We start from the raw sequence: 22,101 nt of genomic DNA on the forward strand, positions 1-22,101 counted from the left end.
TGAATCCAAATCGCCACAACGACGTGTGGGATTAAAATAAGATAATATTGTACATCATGCAGGCGTAGAAGCCGTCGAGTCGACTTCTATGGCCATGCTCTGGCTCACACTAATAGACGCGCTGATCTCTCTGCTCGAGAACTGGGCCAGCTGCTCTCTGGACACATGTGAGCGCTTCGAGACCACAGGACGGAAGAATATCCCAACCTTTTTCTGTCCCTCAATCTCCCCAGCATGGCGATGACCTCGTCCTGCTCCTTGATCAGCAGCTCACCGCCTGGCAAGGCGTTCGCGAGCTCCTTCGCGTGGTTCAAAGATGCTTTGAAGTCTTTAGTCTGTGATACGACAGAAGCGTCAGGTCATCGTTCCGCAGTTATAAGAAGGGCTAGACGGGCCCGAGACGGACAGCTTGGAGAAGCCTCTGTCTGGCCTCTTGGGTGGCGATGCCCTCTGGATGCTGCGTGAGCTCCAAGACGGTGAGCAGCTTGGGCAGCAGGGACTCGAATTCCGAGAAGGGGAGCGAGTTGGTCGACATGGTCGCGACTAGAACATTACACGGAGAATGGAGCGCGATCGAATGTACAGACGGAATGTACTGTAAGTATATTGCTGAACGCCACCGTGAACTGACGCTGGCCCCGTGGCACGGCTACGAGCGTTTGTTTATTTCAGAAGCTCTTGCCAAACAACCGTCTGGAATGACGTCATACTACTTTCTTAAACATCAGGATCGCTCGAAAGCCCGCATCATATTTTAATTGTATGGAATGACCCCTAGTGCACATTTGAAACCACGAAGAGCCCGAAATCATCCCAATTCTATGTAGCTGACCTTTGTGTCCACCAAATGGGGACACGGGCGACTCCAGGGTGCAATGTAACTTTGCTGCATTGCAAGGACAGGGCCTTCACTGGTGGTGGCGCGCGCTGAACATCGCTCACAAGCATGACCATCGCCCATTTCGAGTCTCGGGCCGCCCAGGCTGCGGATTTGAGGCGCTTGGACTGTGAAAGAGCGCGCCCGTGCCCTGGACGAGGCAATCGCTGAACCGCATGCTCTTTGAATATCTCGTCTGCAACGACCCATGCCCAAGTCCATACTAGTCTACCCCGTCGACCCGATGACAGGGCCCTCCGATAGGACACATGCTGCCCTTGATAGAGAAGATCACAAGTGGACCGACATCAATTCACAATGAGCGATAAATAGAGATATACAACACGTGCAGGGTACGAGCCTCGCAAGCTGTGAGGTGATCCGGGCTACAACAGCACATGCGCCAGGTCCATACACATCTTTTTCACGTTCCGCGCCTTCGCGACCGCGTCTACCATCTCTCGCGACACGACGACCGTCTCGCCGCTCCCACCGCCCGCGGCGCTCTCGTCTCCCTCGCTCGCCCGCCGCCGAAGCAGCAGCCCGCACTCGTTCAGCGCGAACGCCGCGTCGTCCACGCGCAGATTCGTCGCGCGCGCGAGCTCCGCAAGTGTGCACCGCACGATGACGTGCGTCGTCGCGCTCCCGTCCGCGTTCGCCGTCGTCACGACCTGCCGAAGGCTCTCGAACGAGGGCGGTGACGGAAGCGCGTGCGGCGTGACCGAGGCGGAGTCGGAGGCTTCCACTTCACCGTCCCAGCCTTTGGTCGGCCGCCGCCGCTTGAGCCTCGGCATTCCTTCGTCCCCGTCCGCGGACGGGGTGCGTTGGGCGAGATCGGGTGGGCGGGGAAGGCCGGCGACCCTTGGAAGCTCGGGGGGTAATACGGAGAGCAGGCGTCTGCGGTCCGAGACCGCGCGTGAGTAAACCGAAGAGTATGAGAGTTCAAGGGGGAAGCAGGGCGCACTGGAGGAACCTGAGCAGAGTTGATACCCAATAGGTAAGGTAGCTGCGCAGCCCTAGGTCGGACAGAGGCCGTTCTGGAGTGCCCACACGGCCTGCGCGTCGAGACAGCTCGTAGCCTGGTGACAGTCAGAAGGTCAGATGAACGCCCGGAAATGACGTTGTTGCTGGTCAAGGGGTTGACAATTTTGGATCGTGCGCACTAAATTCGATCATGAGCATCCCATAGCCCTTGCGCTGGTATGGCGGGAGGACGATTATGCACGCGAGGTTGTAGTCGTCGTATGAGACCTTTTCCTGGGAAGGGCGTGTCGAAAGAAGGCCATGCGCTGGGAGATTGCAAGAAAGATACCTTCGAAAAGAATCCCAGTACATGGTCTCGCTGCGAATCCGCGTCCGTCAGGAGGTAGAACAGAACTGCGAGCGAATTGTCAACCGCGCGCAGAGCGAGGCAGGAAGCGAAATCGCAACACACAGTTATCGCAGTCGAAAAAGAGGGTCTTAATATCAATGAATAGCTTCCCGAACAAGGATAGGTTCTGGCAATAGAGCTGACAGGCCAGCCCGATCAGTCGACACGATCGAGGAAGCGAGAAGATCTGCGCACCTTCTCCTTCGCGCCGTCGACCTCCCAGATCGTGTGTGCACCGCGCTGGTACACCTTCCTTCCTGGCGGATGCTTCCGCGGGCACCGTTTCTGCACATCTAGCACCGGTCAGCTGCCCGCTGCCAAGACCGAGATCATAATAGAAGAACAGAACAGAAAGAAATTTGGGTGTAAAATTTGACAAGCAGGAAGAAAGAAAAAGGCCCTGAAAATAGAAGGAATGAGAAAAATTCGACACGCACGATGTGAGCCTCCCAAGCCGTCCCATCCGCCATATACTTGAAACACCGGTCGCACACCCACAGCGTGCTCCGCTCCCCGGGCCCCGAGTGCTCGCGCCCGAGCCCTCCCGCAAGAAGGTCCGACGTCCTCCCGTGTGAGCGGATCGTCGCGCGCGCGACCCCTGCAATGCGCGCCGGTGCGGACGCCGACGTGGTGGAGGTGTTATCGACTGGCCCGCTGGCACTCGCGCTCGGTGTCGGTGCGTCGTCCTCGGTCTCGATGAGCGGATACGGGGAGAAATACCTGCGGCGGGCACGCGTGGGGAATAGAACGCATATGATCAACAGACGTTCAATAGCATAGAATTAGGCGAATACGAGCGAATAAACCAGCGAAAGTACAATTCAGAGAGCGGGCGGGACGCACCACGTCTTGATCTGCCAATGCCCAAAGTTGACCTTGTCAAAGTTCCGCCGGGCAGTGATCTGCTTGTGGTGCTGAATATCAAACTCCTCCTCCGTCATGTCCTTGTTGCGCTGCAGGCCCTTTGACTTCTTCAACTTCGATGAACTCGCCGCGCGCGCCGGTGGCACGGATGGCCCTGATGCCACCGCCTCCGCCAACGTGGACGTCGATGCGGTCACTACGGGCTCGACGATATTCAAGGGCTTTTCGTCCGGCTGGTCGCCCCCAAATTCATCCGCAACGCCATGCTGAAGTCCAGGCCCATCGCCCTCCCGAACCGCGGGCGAGCGACCCCGGCGGCGCTTGCGCCCGTTGCTCCCGCCGCCCTCGGCGGCGGCAGCCCCATTCCCAGCACCGTTGTCGCCGCCGTCCTTACCTGCGCTGTTCCTGTTTCTGTAGCCGGCGCCGTTGCCGTTGCCATTGCTGCCGCGCGAGGGCGAGGCCGACTTCGACTTCGATTTGAGCCGCACCTTGGTGTCGGGGATCCACTCGTCTAGCCGCTTGTCGGCGTCGACGTAGTGCACGTACACCTGGCCCGCGCGGCGCTCGACGATCTGTACGAGGACTGGCGTGCGGAAGCCGCATGATTAGTCCATCACATTGCGTACACAAATGCAAAATGTCGGGTTAGAAGCATTGAGAGCAATTTGGCAGACCATATATAATGATGGCATGTGAGAGAATTGCGGTGCTGAAGGGGTGGAACGTGGAGAACACGTACGGTCTGCTCCGTTCTTCTTGACGACGTGAATCGGCTGGCTGTCTGGGTTCATGATCGCGGGAGCGCAACGTTCGTAAGCCGTTGCTGGCGGTGGCGAGGCCTACTAGTAGTAGCGTATTATTTTCACGAGGTCGAGTGGACACTGGCTCTGACGGCGCCGCAGTTGGTCCTTGACAAGTGTTGTGGGGGTAAACATGATCATAGCTTCCGTGTTCTTACTGTATACTTTCGACAAAGACAATCGAAACATAGCGTAGGACAACGTCGGCCTTTCACAAAGCCTCTATGCGTGCTTCGACAATCACGACGATCGAGAACCTGAACATCCATAAGGTGCGAGTAGAATGTGCGAATCATCTCAAAGCAAACGGAGACTATATGCGAGCATGACCGGGCCTGGCGTGATATTGTGTGGGTGGATGCATGCGGCATATCATAGGATACAAGGAAGACAAAAGAAAAATCATAATCACTCCTTGGCCTCGACGTGCTCGACAGCCAAGATACCCTGCCTCTTCTCCGCAACACGGGTGGCACGACGTTCCCGGGCAGCCTGTTTCCGTGTCCGCGATGTGAGAAATAGATCGAAAAAGGACGAGGATGAGACGTACCTTGTTCTTGACACGGCGCGCCTCCATCTGGTCGGTGAGGACCTTTGTACGGGACTTCTCAGCCTTGGCTTTGTGGATGTACTCCATAAGCACGCGCTTGTTCTTGAAGACGTTACCCTTCGACTTCTGGTAGAGCGAGTGGTAGCTACACACGACACGATAGGAAGGGAGATGAATGACCATAGAGATGTCGAGATATGGACACAAGACTCACAGATGCTTGTCGATCTTGCCCGCCTCACGGTACTTCCGGAGCAACCGCCTCAACACCCGCTGTCTCCTCATCCACAGCACTTTGCTGGGCATCCTCGCCTCGCTGGTACCCTTTCGCTTACCGACACCCGTGTGCCGGCCCTTGCGCTTCGCGGCAAGGAGGTCGAGTGTGCGTGCGCGCGAGTGAACGACGGTGGGCTTCACGATGATGCGACCGTCCTTGATGAGCTTCTTTACGTGCGTCCGCGAGTTGGCGTTGCCAATCTCAGACTGCTCGTTGGGGTCGAGCCAAATTTTTCGCTTGCCGACTCCGGCGACGGATGCGGCAAGCCGCTTTTGCGAGCGAAGGTTGACCATCGTCGGTTGTCTAGCGGAGGGTGAGCCTGGCGGTAAGAAAAGGTGCGTGAACGGGCTGACCTTGTTCTTGAGGGGGGTTTACGGTCGATGGAGGGGACCTATACTACCAAGCACGATGCCCGTGCGCGTATTCATTACGTAATCTAAGCCACCGAACCTTATCAGCCACAACTGTTACAGTTCTTGCGTGGACACTTCGGCTTTGGCCGGGAGCAGAGACTGAAATATGGAAATTGTGGCGCGCGATAATTTTCATGTATTGCACGGACGAACGATCGCCGCAAGGTGTCAAAAGTCTACCTAATTGATTCACGGCGGCCTGCGCCTCATTTCGCGGTGTACGTACATTACTGCATTGCGGCGGTCGAGAACAGCCTGAAGAGGAGCCAGCGTGTGGTCTGTTTTGAGTTATTGATAGCGCTTCGGGATATATTCTGCTGCGTTTGAGGACAAGAGTCAAGGCTTGATTGGGATGGGGCGAATCATCGAAGGCCAAACCACAACGCCTCGGAAGAAGGTAGGAAGTCAGAGACACATAAAATCCTTGTATTTCAAAGATGCCGTGTGCTGGCTGGCTGGCTGGCTGGCTGGCTGGCCAGGGAGTCGTCGTGGAATTGCCCAGAGTGGAGGCCAAGCGAGGGCGTGTGGACGAGTGGGTCGTTCTGTTCTGATGATCGAGAGGCCCAAAAAGGGTACGAGGAGGTGGCAGGTGCTGGCTGCGAGAGCGGCTGGGATGCGCTGGGATGCGCTGGGATGGCGGTGGGGATGCAGGGCGTTGCGTCACGAGGGGCACGGAGTGCAGGGCCTCGTGTCTGATAAGGCGAGGGGCTCGGAGCAAAAAGGGAAAGCCGGAGAGGCCGAGGGGAGGACGGGGAAGGGAGCTTGCTCAGCTGAAGGGTCAACGTCCGGGGACCGGCGGGGGAAGGGAGAGGAGTGGCGTGGGTGGCCACGGGAGTGGCAGAGGACTTGTGGCTGATCGGGTGAGAAAGCGGGTTACCTAATCTTTTGGTGGGTTGAAGAAGGGGCAGGCAGCCACTTGGACCGGGCCTCTCGAGCTTCTCTCTCTCGCCCTCGCCTCTGCTTCACTCCCTTCTTCTCCTCGAGAGCCTCTCCCCAACGGGCGATAGCGTCGGGGTCCTGCCCGCTCGCTGCCCTCAAGCCCCGTGTCCCGCCCCCCGATCCAACCCCGTCCGCCGCACCGTCCACCGTCCCTCCCACCCGTCGCCGTCATGATATCCATATCCCTATAGACAGCACCCCCACGCAGCACCTCCTCTGCACCTCCGACCCACCCATCGATCTACCCTCGCTCGCTGCTGCTCAAGTCTGTCCCCACCTCTCCTCGTCTCCATCGCCATCTCCATCCTCATCTCCATCCGCACCCTCTCCCCACATTCATCGACTCCATCATGACCGTGTCCGATGCCGTCGACGCACCGCAACCCTCCGACGAGGGCGAGAGTTTAGACGGCTTGGATAAGCCACCCCTCGGTGACTTATCCTCCCCATCACCCCGTCTATCTAAATCCCCTATCCCTCAGAACAAGTCGCACCCCAACGGCTCCTCCACCGCGAAGCGCACTACCCCCGCTTCGTCAGTCCCCTCCTCCCCTCGCAAGCACGATCCCGCTTACCCCGCCAGCGGCTTGCACCCTCCTCTCGCACCCTCCCATTCCTCCTCCATCCCCCTCCCTCCGCCGGACGCAAAATCACATCGGAAGGAACCTGGACACACCGTCGACAGCCTCAAGAAGCTCGTGCTTCCCGTCGCCAATGGCTCTGTCTCCACTCCCGGATCGTCAACACCCTCTCCCGCTGACTCACCCTCCCCTACCGAGAGTGGAGGCTGGAGCCTCCCCTCCACTCGCCCGCCCAGCCAGGCCCCCAGTCGAGCGCCCAGCATGTCTGGCCCAAAGCCCGACAACGCATCTCTCCTCAAGGTTACACCCCATGCGTTTCAGAAGCTTTCGAAGAAGGGCGCTCACACTCCCCTGGCCCCCGCGACCCCGGTTGAGCCTCCGCGTCCCAAGGGTCCTCCCTCAGTTCACTCTGATACCGGCGGCCACAAGTTCACTCTCAAGGAACTGTTGGCGTCTGGTCCCAAACTAGCGCGCAAGTCCTCGGCCCGGTCTACGGCCAGCAGTAAGAAGTCGGACTCGGAGGGTGGAGGTGCGCGGTCGACTACTGGAGGAGAGTCCACCGTCAGCTTGTTGAAGAAGTACGGCACCTGCGAAAGAGTCGCCATCGGGAAGGGCGCCACATCCGTGGTGCGCCTGGCTCACAAATGGGACAGAACCGAGGAGAAATTGTATGCCGTCAAGGTTCGTCCCCTGGCTCTCGAGTCTCTTCATACATATATAACTCGAAACAGGAGTTCCGCAAAAGGCGAAAGAACGAGACAGAAAAAGAATATGTCAAGAAACTGACCGCCGAGTTTTGCATTTCGTCGACACTGCATCATATCAACGTCGTCGAGACCGTCGATCTCGTGCAAGATGAGAATCAGCACTGGTGCGAAGTGATGGAGTTTTGCCCCGGGGGCGACCTATATGCAGCGATCAAGAAAGGCCATATGTCACCCAGTGAGATCGAGTGCTGCTTCAAGCAGATCCTATGTGGCGTCTCGTATCTACATAGTCAAGGTGTAGCCCATCGCGACATCAAACCGGAGAACTTATTCTTCGACACCAAGGGTCACTTGAAGGTGCCTTCATTCTCTGTCCGCTCTGTTGCCACAATTTTTAACCATCTTGTTAGATCGGGGACTATGGCGCATCGACCGTGTACCGCTTGCCATGGGAGGCGACCATACACATGTCGACGGGGCTCTGCGGGAGCGAACCTTACATCGCCCCAGAGCAGTTCCTCAATAAACGTAAGCCCAGTGGGCTGTCCTCGCTGGCATGCGCCTAATGTCTCTGCTCTTGTTCTGACCTAGCATACGACGCCCGCCTCGTCGACATCTGGGCCGTTGGTGTTGTGTACTACTGCCTGTACTTCCAGGAGCTGCCGTGGCGCGTCGCGCAGCAGACTGATGCGCTCTACGCCGCGTACACTGCCGCGTGCGCCAATCCGCAGCAGACCGCGTGCCCGCCAACGATCAACAACCTGTCGCCGCGTATGTGCCGCCCGCTCATCCGGCGCATGCTCGAGCCCGATCCGAAGCAGCGCGCGCTCATCGAGGAGTGTATGCAACATGCATGGACAGAGAGCATCGAGGTCTGCCACGCCGTGCCGTCGCCAGCGCACGTGCACGTACACGCGCAGTCCCTAGCCCAGGCGCAGGTCCAGGCTCTCTGACACTGCATTAGTAGGACGGTCGGACGATGCGCCTCTTACGGTCGGACTCGGACTCTGATTCTTTTTTTGGCGGGATTCCCGTCGTGTGTTTCTTCAGTTGTTTTGCGTAGCGCCCTGCGCCGGTCGAGCGGCAGGTGCTCCCTTTGTCTCCTTAGCACGCGCATGTTTTTTTCTCTCCTCTCTGTTCCGGTGTTTCGTTTTGCTTAACCTTCGCCTCGCCTCGTTCGATTGTACTTGATCTTCTAGTAGTTGGCTCCCGACTCCTCCGCGGTCGCCAGTCAGCCAGAGTCGGCCATGACTCGCCGGCCCCCCCACCCCTATTCCCCTACGTGCGTGTGTACGTGTGCGCGACCCCCGCCCTCGAGGGATCGGCGACGTCGTGGACGGTTCGGCGCGCGCCAATTTTTCTTAATTATGCCAGGAAATGTCATCCAGATATATAATCTGCTTTTTTACGAAACGAACGATCTCGATCCATCAATTTGCATCTGCAGGAATGCGTGTTTCTTCATACGACCGCATTGTTTTGTTTCTTTCTCGTATCGGTAGTGCAGCATCAGGTATATTTGTTTGGGTTGTATTTTGCGTATAGGACAGACATTGTTGTAGTAGGAAACTGATTCTATGCCTATGCCTATGTACGTCTTCGTCTGACGACCACGAGAAGGAAAGCTGATAAGTTAGGGGTCGGAACTGCACAGTACGGTCGGCAATTTTTTTGGAGTCCCTGCGACATCCAGCGGTCGGAGGTTGTGCGATATGTAGTCACTAGTGAAACGTACTATTTGAATGATGACAGATGGTGATTACCCCTGCAAAGTCGGCAGCGGTTGTACATGGCTGGGCGCTCGATGGGCCGCTGTCAGGGCGATCACTTCAGCACTCATCACCGCGCGCACGTTTGTAGTCCGAATTTGGGCGCGTTGGAATGACTGACGGGTCCGTTTCAACTTCTTCAAGTTCCGTGCGCGATGAGCCGGCGATAAGGATCTAGCCAGTCAGCGCCAGAGCTTGCACGGTGGCGCTCCTGCCGAGTTCACACATGTCTCGACATCAGCGATGCAGAGGCCTCCAAGCAGAAGGCAGCGCCCAGTGACAAACCTCCTCCCGTCCCTTCGGCACCGCGCGCATCTCCGTGGTAGTGTCCACGAAGACGAGCAAGCCATGAACTAGATATACACGGAGGGAAGAGCGAGGGAGACATGATGCGGAGATACACCTGGCTTCGCTGTGCCACTGGTCACAGCTAGTGTTTTGTCTGGCGCAGCACCATGTTAAGTCGTACCTTCCTGTCGGCTTGCGTGTCTGTCGAATGGGCTTTTTTGATGAGTGGAGATAGTGCGGACACCTGGCGTTGCCGAGCGTAGTCGCTGATCACGATTCCAATGTCTAGATACCATGACACCCTTCATTGACGAGAGTCCATGAAGGTCCAGAGCGCATCGAACCTTGTGTGACGAGCAAAGGCAGTCTTCAGTTCAACAAGCTCCTGACCATAGGTCCATCACGTCGAAAGAGTGTTGAAGAGCTTCTGAGGGCTACAACTGGCCGTCAACGTTGCTCATAACCCGTCCCGAAGGGCCAAACAACTATCTACAACTATGCAAGCTTGTGCGAGTCGTGCTGATGAGAAGGAAATTGATCAGTCAGATACGAGAAGAGATCCGGTTGCTTCAGGGATCTGTCCATCGCTTAGTGGCCTCGTCCAAAAATCAAGCAAGCTACCATTGTGTGGCGCATGTATAACCTCTGACACAGCCATCTATATTCGTTCGTTCGTTTGCCAGTATTATCCAAAATGGGTTGAATAGGTTTACCTAGACTGCCTGTAAATAAGATCTGATATCCAGAATTGCAGACATAGCGTAGGAAAGAGCTCCCGTCATAATGATTGTCGCAGTGTCGGTTTCTGGCAACATTAGGATGAACAACTTGCAAATGCAAATGGAGAACGTGGGGCTTGGAAGGGAAGGCGAGCGTGGCCTGGATGGCGAACGCTATTCGTTTGTGCTTGGTGTGTTTGATCAAGCTGCGGGAATTGACCGTGGATCGTTCCATTCCTAACAGGGACAAACTAGTCTGTGCACTGTTGTTCGACACCTCCACTTGATCAATCTCCCTGTGCCGCTTCTTGCACGATCTCCATCATGTCTGGGACAAACATAGATGTGGGTACTTCAAAAAGCTGAAAGTACAACGCGCTGATCTACTCCCTGGTATGCGCATAGCGCGCAGTCGAGCTCGTGCAGCGTGCCATCGACGAGGACCAGAAGCAGAACTATCCCGAGGCTTACAGGCAGTACCAGAATGCGCTGGACTACTTCATGCTTGGGCTGAAATGTGTGTGCACTCTCACTGCCGTGATATTCCATGGGGGCCCACTTACTGAAGCGCCAGTCGCGCGTTGCGTTGCGATGACCAGATGAGAAGAACGAACGATCAAAGACGCTCATTCGGTCCAAGATCGGAGAATACCTAAGCCGTGCGGAGACACTCAAGGTTCATCTAGCGAACGCGGACGAGCAGCGAGCGAGGAAAGCTGTGGGTGCGAATGGGGTCGCTAATGGCGGGATCGGGGCCGGGGGAAAGAAGTGAGCCCTCTGTCATATCTCGCTCGCAAGCCACTGCGCGTGCTGACAGAATCTCGATGGCAGGAAAGACGAAGATGGTGGAGACGAGGACCCGGAGGTGAAGAAGCTACGCGCAGGGCTGACGGGCGCAATATTGGTCGACAGACCGAACGTGCGCTGGGACGACGTTGCTGGGCTCGAGGGCGCGAAAGAGTCGCTCAAGGAGGCGGTCATCCTGCCGATCAAGTTTCCGCACCTATTTACCGGGAAGCGCACACCCTGGCGCGGCATCCTGCTATACGGCCCACCAGGCACAGGCAAGAGTTACCTCGCCAAGGCAGTCGCGACCGAGGCCAAGAGCACTTTCTTCAGCGTCAGCTCTAGTGATCTCGTTAGCAAATGGCAGGGAGATTCAGAAAGGTGAGTGTATGTTCTGGGTTGCCGGTCGCGATTACGGTCGTTGTCGGAGTTTGCTGCGGACATGTTTAAGCGACTGACTTTGACGAGGACAGGTTGGTGAAGCAGCTGTTCCAGATGGCAAGGGAGTCGAAACCTGCAATTATATTCATCGACGAGGTCGATTCGCTCGCGGGCTCACGAAATGAGGGCGAGTCGGAGGGCTCGCGCCGAATCAAGACGGAGTTCTTGGTTCAGATGGATGGCGTTGGACACGATGATACAGGTGTGCTCGTCCTTGGTGCGACGAATATCCCATGGCAACTGGATCCTGCTATTAAGCGTCGGTGCGTCACTCTCAGAGTGTGCGACCATTGAAATGTTATTGACCGCCTGTATAGTTTCGAGAAACGAATCTACATCCCACTTCCTGGCCTTGAGGCGAGGAAACGCATGTTTGAGATTCACGTTGGGTCTACGCCGTGTGAGCTCTCGCAGAAGGATTATCGCACACTTGCGCATAACTCTGAGGGGTATGTGTTGACCGTGTTATTATATATATCAGGAGGAGGCTGAGGCATGGGTGCAACAGGTACTCTGGTTCTGATATTGCCATCGTCGTACGAGATGCTCTCATGCAGCCTGTCCGGAAAGTTTTGTCCGCGACACATTTCAAGCAAGTGCCCTCGAAGTCGGATCCCAACGTGCTGCAATGGACGCCATGCTCTCCTGGGGATCCAGATGCTGTGGAGAAAAGCTGGAACGACATTGGCAGCGAGGAACTACAGGAACCTCCACTGCGTTTCGCAGACTTTTTAAAATCCTTGGACAATGTACGACCGACGGTGAATGAGGAGGACATCAAGAGGCACGATGATTGGACAAAGGAGAGCGGTATGTAGATCAGCCATTCTTATATTTCTCTCATTGACTTTGTTCTCAGGGAACGATGGGGCATAACGAATTAATAGACCCTCGATTATAACCAGATTGGCATGAACAAACGATGACACATCTAGTTCCAGACACTTTGTTTTTATTTTCATTCTGCACAACCTCTGTTTTGTATTGTCCCATACCCTTGTATATCGGAGGTCAGTGCCGTCTGCCTTTTCTCTCATTATACTTTCCGTTTATGGCCATTCAGGTATCTCCTGATTGGCTTTCCCCCTTGTGGCATCGTCAACTGACTAAGGGGTGTCTAATAGAGCAGGTCTATTGTAACTTACACAAAAGAATGCATGTTGAGGTTGATTCTTGTTGTTTCCACTGACACCATAACGACTTAGTCGTTCAAATAAGAACGGTATAAGTTCCCACGGTGCGCTTGTTCGCGTACAACTGTAGACAACTGACCACGAGTCAATCTGATCAGGTCTCTTTGTATCGGCCTCGTTGTCTTGATCGATATCGGGGCTCTTCACACCTCAAGGCCTCAAGTATTGTGAGAATCACAACAGGAATGGCTCGTGAGTGCAGTGACGAGGAGACGCTCGTCGACGCTCATGCTTTCCTAGCTTTCCTAAGACATGAACTGCAGTGTCCTGTTTTGAAGACGGGCAACCTGCCATAGCATCGGGGGCTGAGCAAGGTTCATCATTCCAGGGATGGATGGTCGATACTTGCCATCTTTCCGCTCTGGCCAGTCTTCGTTATTGTTTCCTTAAAAGAGACTCTTCCCGACCTTCTTGTTAGACTTGTGGGGCGATGCGATGCCCTGTTGTTGATCACAGGCCAATGCGTCGAATTCTCGGCCTGTTCCACTGGATTAGGTCTAGGACGCCGGCCCTTGTGTATATAAAGAGCTGCCGGTCCTGCCATCTTGCAACAACACCAAGATCTACTATCTGGAACACATTCTTCAATTTGCTCCTCCCCTACTACGACGAGCTCATCTTTTGCCTTCTCCCCCTTCCTCTGTTCGATTGACGATGAGCAACGTAACGCATTCCACACGAGGTCTTTCCTCGAAAGCTCGCAATAGCAAGATAGCAACAGCGTCTCGTGCATATGATAGTGATGAGACATCTGCATCGAGTGGGGCAGGTGACGTCGGTCGTGAATCGAGCCCATATGGGGTCGACACTCTCAGCCCGAGCGAGAACGACTCGTCAAATGTGACAGACTACGAGACCGTCTCAAGCGATGGCGAGGAATCGGATGATGACGCCGAGCCTGGTCCAGACGATCTCGATGAGCCGTGGCCCTATACTTTCAAAGTCGGTGATTTCTTCCCGGATGCTTGATCAGGCCGTCAGGAGGCACCCGTACTGAGCCTAGTTTCTCTTTCAGTCAGGCGATGCTGTCTGGGTGAAGTCGGAAGGCGATATCTGGTATTGCGGAAAAGTATCCGGCCAGCATACGAAGAAGGGGATGACAAGACAGGTTTGCCTTCCCTGCACCTCTTTCCTTTACATGCTGACGCCGCATTGTTTTGGTTCGTAGAAGGATGGCCTGTTTTACGCGGTGGTCTTCCGAAAGAGTAACAAGAACATACGAAGATACTTTGCCCCGTTGAACGGAGAGCTCAAGCCCCACACATCACGAACAAGAAAATTATTGAGGGAGGCTGGCTGGCTTTGAGTAAAGATCAGTAGGGAAATTTTGGTTGATGTTGTAATATATTGCATTCGCTAGTGTATTTTGAAGCTTGGAATCTCAGAAGCGACCTCTAAATATACGTCAATGGAATACGTCAGAGGTTGGCCGCTCGTACATATGCCTCGTACTGGACATATCTGGACGCTGCGCAGCGTTCTAGCGCTTGGATTTTGGCTGAGGACTGCGTCGATGGACGCGACCTGGGCGCGACAAGACGCGACCGAGATTGAATCAGGAGCGATCACGTACGCAGAATCGCACAGAATTCGCTCACGCGACGACTCCTTTCATCCGCGCACGCCACTCCCACTTCCACCTTCATTTCCTTTCTCTTCTTCCGCTTCCTCTGCTTCGTCATGACGAAAACGTATCTCATGAATGGATTCATCGAAAAGGTATCTAGAATATATCATGCCGTCAATTGTCATTGAGCAATAACTCGTTCAGATGCAATCGCAAGACCAGGATTTTCGGTGTGTACCAAGGGTGTCGATCGAGACGCGTCTGTCCGGACTCAAGCTATGCCATTGTACAGATATATGGGTCTGAGCGATCTGATGAAGGAGATCAAAGCAGATCCACAGTCTTATTTTGGAGACGAGGCCATGGAGATGAAGGTTCTCCGGCAAGTCTTGAGCCTGGTAGAAGACAAGATTTCTGAAGTCAAGAATCAAGCTGTGAAGTGGTGTGTTTGCTTTCGCTTGCTTCCAATATCCAACTGATTCTCGTACAGTTTGGGTCAGCTTATCAAGATCATCCGTGAATCACAGATGGAGTTCGTCGTGGATAATCTGATCCAATTCACTTCTAGTAAGGATGAAGAATTGCGAGATATTGCGGGATTAGGTCCGTTCTATTCTAGAATACGCTTTACCTATCACTCAACTTATAACATTTTCACAAGCATTGAAAACGATCACATCCGAATTGCCGCAGGATGGAGCCATTGCACCCATGGCATGTGCAAAGCTCATCCCCAAACTTCTCTCACAAGGATCGAGTGTACGCGTCAATGAAATCTCTCAATCTTTGAGTTCTGACACAGTCATTTCTACAGTCCGAAACGACTCCCGAAACACTCATAGAATCATTATCTATTCTTTCCATCCTCGTCACTCGCTTCCCGACTTTTGTGGCCAAATTGAATATCGAACCGTCACCCGTACAAATTCTAGCTCCTCTACTATCCCATCCTCGTCCTGCTGTTCGCAAACGTGCCATCACAACCATTGCACATTTTATTCCACTTTCTTCGCCACAGATCTTTGCCGCGCTTTCAGCTTCCGAAATTGGCCCTAATCTCGCACCTTCTGCGAACGTGGAGAAACAGAGGACCACTGTCCAGTTCGTGGCGGCCATCGCGCGCGCTTCACCCCAATTGGTTGCAGTCGCATCGAATGACATCGTGCCCGGTATTCTCAATGCACTTCGAAGGGATGATGACGAGATTCGTGAAGGATCGCTACAGGTGAAGTTACTGCGTACGCGCAGCATGGGATGACATCTAATGTCTAGATATCAGGCACTGGATGCGTTGGTTTTGAAATGCCCAGCTGAAGTAACACCCTTCCTCTCGAACATCATTCAAGCGGCCAACCAATTCATCAAGTACGATCCGGTGAGCAGCTCAGTCTATCAATTCTAACTTCTGTGCTCACCCTCGTCACAGAACTATACAGGAGATGTTGACGAAGACGAGGAAATGGCAGAGGATGCTGACGATGAAGATGCTGAATTGGACGATGAGTGAGTATTCTTCGATCCTCTCTCAGGCTCTGTACAACGATTCCTCAAACAGGTACTCGGATGAAGAGGATACCTCTTACAAGATTCGCCGTTCTGCGACCAAACTCCTTGGTGCTATCATTGGCACACGACCAGAGCTTTTGATCTCACTTTACAAAGAGGTTTCTCCCGTCCTAATATCTCGTTTCGGTGACCGTGAAGAGACGGTCCGATTAGAGGTATGGGCAACGTACGTTGCATTGTTGACGCAAACTAGTGTATATGCCGGCGGACCGCAGTCCAAGGATGCCGTAGGCGTCAAGCGGAAGCGCGATGAAGGGGAGCTAAGCGTCGAGGATAACGCATATAGTCTTCTGCAGTCACAGGTTCCCTCTCTGGCGAAGGCCCTCTTGAACCAGCTAAAGCCGCCGAAAACGTCCCCTGTCACCCTGCAGGCTGCTTTTGCTCTTCTTCGGACGTTGCTGAATGCGCTTCCTGGCTGCCTTTCCAACCAGACAGCCGCAATTGTTACGATCTCCAAGTCGGTGTTGTCTCAACCCCCCACGAACTCCACAGCCACATTGCACATCTCATGTCTCCAATTTCTGTCCTTGTTCTTTTATACACACCCGCCACCTACTTTCACTGGATTTTTGTCAACCTTGACACCAGCTTTGCAAAAGGCTTTAGGCGAGCGACACCCTCGTGTAGCCTCCGAAACGTTCCGTTTGTTCTCTTCTCTCTTGAATGCAATGAAACCCGTCAAGAACCAGGATTGGGTCGAATCCGTTTACTCGGAAGCTATCCAACGGCTGAGCAAAAACGATACGGATGCGGAGGTACGAGCTGCTGCTGAGGATGTGATAGCGGATCTGTGGATTTGCGCGACAGACGTCGTTAAGGGCAAGGATAAAAAAGAATGGGAGTATATTTGCAGGACCTCTGGAAGGACGGACAACGCTGTGAAGGCAGTAGCTAAAGTTGCTGCTGATGTTGATGTTGGAGTCCAGTGGATCAACGACAGTGTGGAGTGGGCTTTGACTCTTTTGAAGAGAAGTGGAAGGGCCGGAAAAGTCGAGCTGTTCGAGTGTTTGTCTGTCCTCATTGCTCAGTAAGTGTTGATATCTCCTTCATGAAGATGATGCCACCAACAGACACTATAGATACGAGACTGTACCCACAGATCTTCCCGTTGTCCTTGTACCCCAACTCAAGTCTTACCTCTCAACTTCCGATATTTCCCTTTTGTCACAATCATTGTCTATTCTTGCACTTTTGTTGCAATCTTCTCCAAAGGTCACGTTCCCAGAAGTTGAACGTGAAGTCCTCAAAGATATCTACGCCATCGCACGCTCACCGCTACTCTCCGGTGCCGCTCTCGACGCTTTGCTGTCTTTCTTTTCTACTCTGGTGGAAGCAGATTCGCAAATCGCAGTACACGTTCTCCCGTCCCTTGTGAGCTCGGTGGACAATGCACCAAAAAGTGAGGTATCCCTTCCGAACGTTGCGAAATGTGTAGCCCAAGTGGTCAAGAGCGCCCATGGTGTGGCTGCTGGTGCTATCGCCGAGTTCTCAAGACATATCAAGGTCCAATCCACATCATTCTTGTCTATCTGGTGTGTGACTCATACTGCTTACAGAGTTCGTCGAAGGCAACACCATCGCGCGTTGTACTCAGTTTCCTCGTCCTTGGAGAAGTGGGCCGATTTATGTATGTGTATATTCGATTCACTGTTCTCAGAAAACTCTTGACAAAACATGTAGCGACATGTCACCTCAGCAAGATGTCTTCAACAGAGCTATTGAGGAGTTTAATGCGGAGCAGGAAGAAGTCCGTTTTGCTGCATCCTTTGCGTCCGGTAGGTGTCACATTTTGGATACTGGTCTCGACGTTTAATGTGATTTTGCAGGTAACATTGCGGTCGGAAATCTCCATCACTTCCTCCCTGCTCTTGTCAAAATCGTGGAGCTTGATGATCAAAAACGGTTATTGGCATTGCATGCTTTGAAGGAAGTTGTGACATATACATCTCACGGTCAGCTCGAGAATATCACCGAGTTGCTATGGGGTCCCCTGTTTGAAAATTCTGAGAACGCGGAAGAAAGTACCCGGAACGTTGCGGCAGCTTGTATCGGGAAGCTGATCACTATGCATCCTGCACGATACTTGCCTCAGATCCATGTAAGTGGCTGGCCCTGTAGAGGTGATCGCTTGACATTGATATATCTTAATTTATCCCTCAGGCCCGACTACGTGATGAGAAAGCCACAACGAGGGCAACAGTTTTGTCTGCTGTTCGCTACACTTTTGCTGAGCCGTCACAATCTTACGACGAAGTGATTGCACCGCATATCCTTGACTTCTTGTCACTGATGCTTGATGAAGATCTGGTAAGGCGATATTATATCGATTCGTTTCAGAATGGTAACATCCTTGCTGCAGAACGTTCGTCGGCTTGCCCTGTCCGCATTCAACGCAGCTGCCCGCACGAAGCCCCATCTTATTCGCGACCATCTTCCTACTCTTCTGCCCACGCTGTATAAGGAAACGGCATTGAAGCCTGACCTCATTCGTGTTGTTCAGATGGGCCCTTGGACGCACAAGGTTGATGACGGCCTCGAAGCGCGGAAGACTGCGTATGAAACGCTGTATACACTTGTGAGTACTATTTTTGCCTGTATGAAATTCAATGTTCTCACCTTCATCCATTTTCTTCAGCTCGACACTTGCTTGTCGAAGATAGACCTGACTGAATTCATTTCGCATGTCCTAGTGGGGCTGGCAGATAACTCGGATGAGATCAAAGTCATCTGCCACATGATGCTCTTCCGCCTCTCGCAGATCGCGCCGACGGCCGTCGCTCAGCACCTAAACGAGGTGACGCCCCTGCTGGAGGCCTCCATGAAGGGGCCAAACATCGGCAAAGACACTGTCAAGCAAGAACTCGAACGGGCGGCGGAGCTGCAGCGCAGCACGCTCCGCGCCATTGCTGCACTCAGCAAGATCAGCAGCGCAGGCACATCGTCCCGGTTCGACACGTTATTAGCAGAGTTGCGCAAGTCATCACAGTGGGGTGTCGAACTGAACGATCTGGTAGGAGCATGAGAGTGAAGGACGAGGTGTGCACCGAGACGATAAGCAGACAGATGTAACGAAGATGTAGCGATGTGTTGTATGCCTCGATAAGTGTTTTTGTACGAGCCCTCATTTACTCGGATTATATTCATCAAAAGCGCGAGCTTCAGTTTCTGATTCGAATCTACACACATGGGCGTTGGTTTTGAACTGCTGATTTGAAATGAGTTTGAAAAGCATTCCCCCGAGAGGTGGATTGAGACCGAAGCACTAAGATTTCGTTAGTCTATCGCATCGGAAGGGAGGATCTCATGATCGTCGAGACAAGCAGTGGGAGCTCGTCGGAGGCTTTCAAGGAGGTTGCCCCAAGTTGCCCTAGTCACGAAGAAGAAAAAGCTTACCGTCGGCAGATCGAACAGGAGGTGGCTGATCGAGCAATACAACAAGAACCTGGTCGGTACCTCACCTTCGAACCCACGAAGGTCGGCAAATGAGCTGATTACAGTCATTTTGGTATTGCTTGGAGCTTGAGCGGTCTGCAACCTGCACGGCAATGCACATGGAAAGGGTATTAGATTTGAACAGCAATGGTTTTTCGCGAGGCTGTCTTTCATGCTTGTCCGGAAAACGTAAAGTTACTTTCGTCGGATTGATTAGAATCCTCCAGGGACGGTGATGGCCTAGCATAAGAACGGGTTTAGAGCAATCGTATTTCGGAAATTGCATCGGTGTTTCCCTCACAATTGTCGACATCGACATTGAGCAAGATTGGTTGTGTGGCTCAATTAAAGCAAACCTCACCAATGAATGAATTTGAATGCGCAGATACAAGCTCGACAGTGCATACTAGAACACAGGTATCCGTTGATACACGCGCTTCCCTACACGCATACGAGATATCAATGAACGTCTACGTCCATGGCACTCTCGGTCGAGTCAATACGTCTTCGCTTCTCCCGCCGAGTATCTTGGAGGTTTGTGAACTCGTTGGACACATAACATCCAAGAGTTCTGCTCCATACAAACTCATGATTTAGAATCTTCGTGAGGATGATATATGCGTCGACAGTTGCATAAGGTACATTGGTTCGCGGGTCGAGATACTTTGCTGGAAGGCCGGTGATAAGACAATTTTGTACGGGCCGGCCTAGAGATGATTTCAGATAATGGGACAGTAGACAGAAAACGAAGCAGACTCGTACATAGAGGTCGGCCTTTGTTGGTGTAGACTTTTAATTCATCCCATTTGACTGTGTCGCCAAACATTGCTGCCATGGTCTCCCTCCACGACGGTTTCGATCCATCCTTAGATCGCGGTATTTCATGTATAACATAGTTTTTTGCGACTGTTTCTTTCGTCTCAACCTTTGAAAGGTTACTGTGAGATGATGAGCTGGCTAGAGGGGATACAGGACGGGCGGTTGCGTGAGATATGGACGGTTGAAAGGGAGATGCTGTCACAACAAATGTTATAGTAGAATGGTCAGTGCAAGCAACGTGTCTTACCAGAAGATTGTGATGGGCCTGTAGAGCTATACGGTGCATGGGACGTGTTAGTAATTAACGTGGAATCCAACGAGTCGCCAAGTGTTTGCCCTTGGCTAGCATGATGGCCGGGGTCACTGGATACAGCCGGCGGATCCACAATAACAGCGAGTTCTTCGCGTTTGCTGATCCACCTCAATAGAGGGCCCTCGATGACCGTCCGGGTAACGTGGGCACGTTTTCGTTTCTCCTCCTCGTTTCGAAGGTAATCCCTGTGATCGATCATGTTACCTTCCTCCATGTCAAGCGCACGGGCTATCAGTTCCTCTTGGTTTAAGGCGCGAAGTTTAGCCTTGGCCTTCTTCGGAGTGGTGGACTGAGATTGATGATCATCGACACCCAGATTGACGAAGGATGTATAGCAAGGCATACTTTTTTCTCTTCTGCATCCATCATTCTGTTGAACGTGGCAGATGTGTTTGCCACGGTATGCGTTCGTTGGCTTTGCCTCTTTGAGTTCCTGATAACCTTTCCTGTCTCTGCATCAACGGCTACGCCTAATGAGACCCGACGCTTTCGTTTCTCTAGCGCAGAAAGTTTTTCGGTTGCTGGAGTCTCCTCGTAAGCCATGGGGTTGAAGGTGACCTTTTGACGAGCATGAGCAGCTGCGGTCACTCTTTCTAATCGTGAACGGGCGACCTGAATCATCGTCAGTGTTTGCAGTCAATGTATGATTGATACGAGGTATATTTCACCCTCCTCTCTTTCTGTTCGTCGTATTGAACAGCATATTCTCCGCCATCAAGAGCCTGGATTGCTTCGTCGTCCGTGCTTTCGAAGTCGGATCCAAATACATCCTCCTCATCTACATAGAAAGTCAGAGACGTGATATCCCCGTCCCGAAGGCGTGCTACTGCGTACCCTTCTCGATCACAAAGTCATTGTCCTCTTCTGCCTCTTGATTTGCATCTTCTAGAGCAAGCTCAGCCAAGGCCGCCTCCATCCTGCAGCCCAATCAGCTACACAGCGCCGATGTTCCAAGGTCATAGGCGTACCGGTTGCCCGCTGTGCTGCGTCGAGGCCTACGCCTGACCAAAGAATCATCTTGATCCATAATGAAGGCGACCGTGATAATAGAACGATGGTCTTCTATGAGGAGGTTGCCGGTAGCCCGAAGCAGTAGGAGCTAGTAGGAGGCAGTCTTCCGATCCTAACAAGTCCAAACAACCGTCTGCATTCCGAGCGCCCGTACCTCTGCGTTCGTTACCAGATCCGCAATGGCTCGCAAGGGACCAAGAGGAGTACCAGGCCCTTCACGTCTTTCACAAATTCTGCTTCATCTAAATAAGGCACCAAGACCTCATCTGGCAGGATTAAAGAACTTGAAGTTGACGCTGGCTGCCAGGAATGACCATTTCGGCGCGCGGTGCGTCGACCTAGCATGCTATCCAATCTTCCTGTTTTTGATCATACACAATATTCTAGACATTTCTTGAAAGAGGATATGCCCCGCATACGGTATGCGAATCCAAACTTGAGCATTGAGGTCAGCAAACTTCCGAGGACTGTTGGAGACACTTGGAAGCCCGAGATGGTGCTCGAATTCCGTATGTTTCATATCTCCTTCTCAAATGTTGCATACTCATCTGACCGTCTCTTATGATGGCACAGGTGATGGGAAAACGCGAACATTCGATCTAGAAGACAAGTGGTCCTCGAACATATTTAAGGAACTGATGGAAGCTGCTGGAGGAGCGTCGTGGACGCGATGGAAAGCTGAGCGTGAAGCATCCGGCCTGCCCATCGTCGATGAACCATCAAAATTTCGCTCATCATCGCCCTCGTCTCCTTTACCGTTTTTGAACAGCGCAAAAACAGGTGCCGCCGCTGTCCTCCCATAGCATATTCCATTATT

At 53.1% G+C, this 22,101-nt stretch overlaps 10 protein-coding genes across 10 annotated transcripts; 5 read left to right on the forward strand and 5 right to left on the reverse strand.

Moving 5' to 3' along the window:
• Nucleotides 1–54: 54 nt before the first annotated feature.
• HETIRDRAFT_306333 (uncharacterized protein) lies at nt 55–535 on the reverse strand (the record flags this gene model as incomplete). Its single annotated transcript, XM_009543317.1, has 3 exons — nt 55–157; nt 208–335; nt 407–535. 3 exons carry the CDS (start codon nt 533–535, stop codon nt 55–57), a joined length of 360 nt encoding a protein of 119 aa, XP_009541612.1.
• An 872-nt stretch (nt 536–1,407) lies between these two features.
• On the reverse strand, nt 1,408–1,773 carry HETIRDRAFT_247523 (uncharacterized protein; the record flags this gene model as incomplete). Its single annotated transcript, XM_009543318.1, has 1 exon — nt 1,408–1,773. A coding segment is annotated over one exon (366 nt), but the record flags the coding sequence as incomplete, so codon positions are not given.
• Nucleotides 1,774–1,819: 46 nt separating this feature from the next.
• HETIRDRAFT_305395 (uncharacterized protein) lies at nt 1,820–3,190 on the reverse strand (the record flags this gene model as incomplete). Its single annotated transcript, XM_009543319.1, has 8 exons — nt 1,820–1,956; nt 2,041–2,134; nt 2,190–2,254; nt 2,313–2,388; nt 2,445–2,534; nt 2,687–2,758; nt 2,897–2,969; nt 3,093–3,190. 8 exons carry the CDS (start codon nt 3,188–3,190, stop codon nt 1,820–1,822), a joined length of 705 nt encoding a protein of 234 aa, XP_009541614.1.
• A 1,131-nt stretch (nt 3,191–4,321) lies between these two features.
• Nucleotides 4,322–5,033, reverse strand: HETIRDRAFT_414063 (uncharacterized protein; the record flags this gene model as incomplete). Its single annotated transcript, XM_009543320.1, has 3 exons — nt 4,322–4,405; nt 4,464–4,608; nt 4,678–5,033. The coding sequence occupies 3 exons, from the start codon at nt 5,031–5,033 to the stop codon at nt 4,322–4,324; spliced, it is 585 nt and encodes a 194-aa protein (XP_009541615.1).
• A 1,079-nt stretch (nt 5,034–6,112) lies between these two features.
• HETIRDRAFT_431988 (uncharacterized protein) lies at nt 6,113–8,790 on the forward strand. Its single transcript, XM_009543414.1, has 6 exons — nt 6,113–7,354; nt 7,405–7,737; nt 7,791–7,908; nt 7,972–8,318; nt 8,489–8,522; nt 8,580–8,790. Exons 1-6 carry the CDS (start codon nt 6,443–6,445, stop codon nt 8,774–8,776), a joined length of 1,941 nt encoding a protein of 646 aa, XP_009541709.1. The 5' UTR covers nt 6,113–6,442; the 3' UTR covers nt 8,777–8,790.
• A 1,630-nt stretch (nt 8,791–10,420) lies between these two features.
• HETIRDRAFT_145621 (AAA+-type ATPase) lies at nt 10,421–12,638 on the forward strand. The gene is made up of 9 exons (XM_009543321.1): nt 10,421–10,501; nt 10,562–10,673; nt 10,756–10,924; nt 10,988–11,323; nt 11,416–11,646; nt 11,701–11,832; nt 11,892–12,193; nt 12,243–12,393; nt 12,447–12,638. Exons 1-8 carry the CDS (start codon nt 10,481–10,483, stop codon nt 12,257–12,259), a joined length of 1,320 nt encoding a protein of 439 aa, XP_009541616.1. The 5' UTR covers nt 10,421–10,480; the 3' UTR covers nt 12,260–12,393; nt 12,447–12,638.
• Nucleotides 12,639–13,139: 501 nt separating this feature from the next.
• Nucleotides 13,140–13,939, forward strand: HETIRDRAFT_469980 (uncharacterized protein). Its single transcript, XM_009543322.1, has 3 exons — nt 13,140–13,518; nt 13,592–13,684; nt 13,745–13,939. Exons 1-3 carry the CDS (start codon nt 13,231–13,233, stop codon nt 13,880–13,882), a joined length of 519 nt encoding a protein of 172 aa, XP_009541617.1. The 5' UTR covers nt 13,140–13,230; the 3' UTR covers nt 13,883–13,939.
• Nucleotides 13,940–14,226: 287 nt separating this feature from the next.
• Nucleotides 14,227–18,882, forward strand: HETIRDRAFT_469983 (uncharacterized protein). The gene is made up of 16 exons (XM_009543323.1): nt 14,227–14,295; nt 14,348–14,373; nt 14,436–14,585; nt 14,634–14,746; nt 14,805–14,902; nt 14,958–15,368; nt 15,423–15,518; nt 15,570–15,646; nt 15,699–16,736; nt 16,789–17,212; nt 17,266–17,336; nt 17,390–17,484; nt 17,536–17,807; nt 17,870–18,016; nt 18,069–18,284; nt 18,345–18,882. The coding sequence occupies exons 1-16, from the start codon at nt 14,257–14,259 to the stop codon at nt 18,729–18,731; spliced, it is 3,660 nt and encodes a 1,219-aa protein (XP_009541618.1). The 5' UTR covers nt 14,227–14,256; the 3' UTR covers nt 18,732–18,882.
• A 600-nt stretch (nt 18,883–19,482) lies between these two features.
• On the reverse strand, nt 19,483–21,318 carry HETIRDRAFT_378930 (uncharacterized protein). Its single transcript, XM_009543324.1, has 7 exons — nt 21,242–21,318; nt 21,108–21,190; nt 20,942–21,051; nt 20,619–20,885; nt 20,208–20,562; nt 19,904–20,155; nt 19,483–19,848 (listed from the first exon to the last, which is right to left on the reverse strand). Exons 1-7 carry the CDS (start codon nt 21,298–21,300, stop codon nt 19,601–19,603), a joined length of 1,374 nt encoding a protein of 457 aa, XP_009541619.1. The 5' UTR covers nt 21,301–21,318; the 3' UTR covers nt 19,483–19,600.
• A 175-nt stretch (nt 21,319–21,493) lies between these two features.
• On the forward strand, nt 21,494–21,994 carry HETIRDRAFT_247725 (uncharacterized protein; the record flags this gene model as incomplete). The annotated part of the gene is made up of 3 exons (XM_009543325.1): nt 21,494–21,612; nt 21,672–21,793; nt 21,858–21,994. Coding segments are annotated over 3 exons (378 nt in total), but the record flags the coding sequence as incomplete, so codon positions are not given.
• Nucleotides 21,995–22,101: the final 107 nt, after the last annotated feature.

This window comes from Heterobasidion irregulare (assembly GCF_000320585.1).
Source record: "Heterobasidion irregulare TC 32-1 unplaced genomic scaffold scaffold_01, whole genome shotgun sequence".
Classification (NCBI taxonomy): Eukaryota; Fungi; Basidiomycota; class Agaricomycetes; order Russulales; family Bondarzewiaceae; genus Heterobasidion; species Heterobasidion irregulare.

Excerpts from the sequence above, each read along its gene's own strand:
- HETIRDRAFT_431988 (XM_009543414.1), top strand. The coding sequence starts at position 6,443 with ATGACCGTGTCCGATGCCGTCGACGCACCGCAACCCTCCGACGAGGGC. Across the intron at positions 7,355-7,404 it reads AGAAATTGTATGCCGTCAAG|GAGTTCCGCAAAAGGCGAAA; the intron begins GTTCGTCCCCTG and ends AACTCGAAACAG. Across the intron at positions 7,738-7,790 it reads ACACCAAGGGTCACTTGAAG|ATCGGGGACTATGGCGCATC; the intron begins GTGCCTTCATTC and ends CCATCTTGTTAG.
- HETIRDRAFT_469983 (XM_009543323.1), top strand. The coding sequence starts at position 14,257 with ATGACGAAAACGTATCTCATGAATGGATTCATCGAAAAG. Across the intron at positions 14,747-14,804 it reads GCGAGATATTGCGGGATTAG|CATTGAAAACGATCACATCC; the intron begins GTCCGTTCTATT and ends CATTTTCACAAG. Across the intron at positions 17,485-17,535 it reads TGCTGCATCCTTTGCGTCCG|GTAACATTGCGGTCGGAAAT; the intron begins GTAGGTGTCACA and ends GTGATTTTGCAG.
- HETIRDRAFT_145621 (XM_009543321.1), top strand. The coding sequence starts at position 10,481 with ATGTCTGGGACAAACATAGAT. Across the intron at positions 10,925-10,987 it reads ATCGGGGCCGGGGGAAAGAA|GAAAGACGAAGATGGTGGAG; the intron begins GTGAGCCCTCTG and ends TCTCGATGGCAG. Across the intron at positions 11,647-11,700 it reads GATCCTGCTATTAAGCGTCG|TTTCGAGAAACGAATCTACA; the intron begins GTGCGTCACTCT and ends CCGCCTGTATAG.
- HETIRDRAFT_378930 (XM_009543324.1), bottom strand. The coding sequence starts at position 21,300 with ATGGATCAAGATGATTCTTTGGTCAGGCGTAGGCCTCGACGCAGCACA. Across the intron at positions 20,886-20,941 it reads ACGAACAGAAAGAGAGGAGG|GTCGCCCGTTCACGATTAGA; the intron begins GTGAAATATACC and ends ACGATGATTCAG. Across the intron at positions 20,156-20,207 it reads AGGCCCATCACAATCTTCTG|CATCTCCCTTTCAACCGTCC; the intron begins GTAAGACACGTT and ends TTGTTGTGACAG.
- HETIRDRAFT_469980 (XM_009543322.1), top strand. The coding sequence starts at position 13,231 with ATGAGCAACGTAACGCATTCCACACGAGGTCTTTCCTCGAAAGCTCGC. Across the intron at positions 13,519-13,591 it reads CGTGGCCCTATACTTTCAAA|TCAGGCGATGCTGTCTGGGT; the intron begins GTCGGTGATTTC and ends TTTCTCTTTCAG. Across the intron at positions 13,685-13,744 it reads AGAAGGGGATGACAAGACAG|AAGGATGGCCTGTTTTACGC; the intron begins GTTTGCCTTCCC and ends TTTGGTTCGTAG.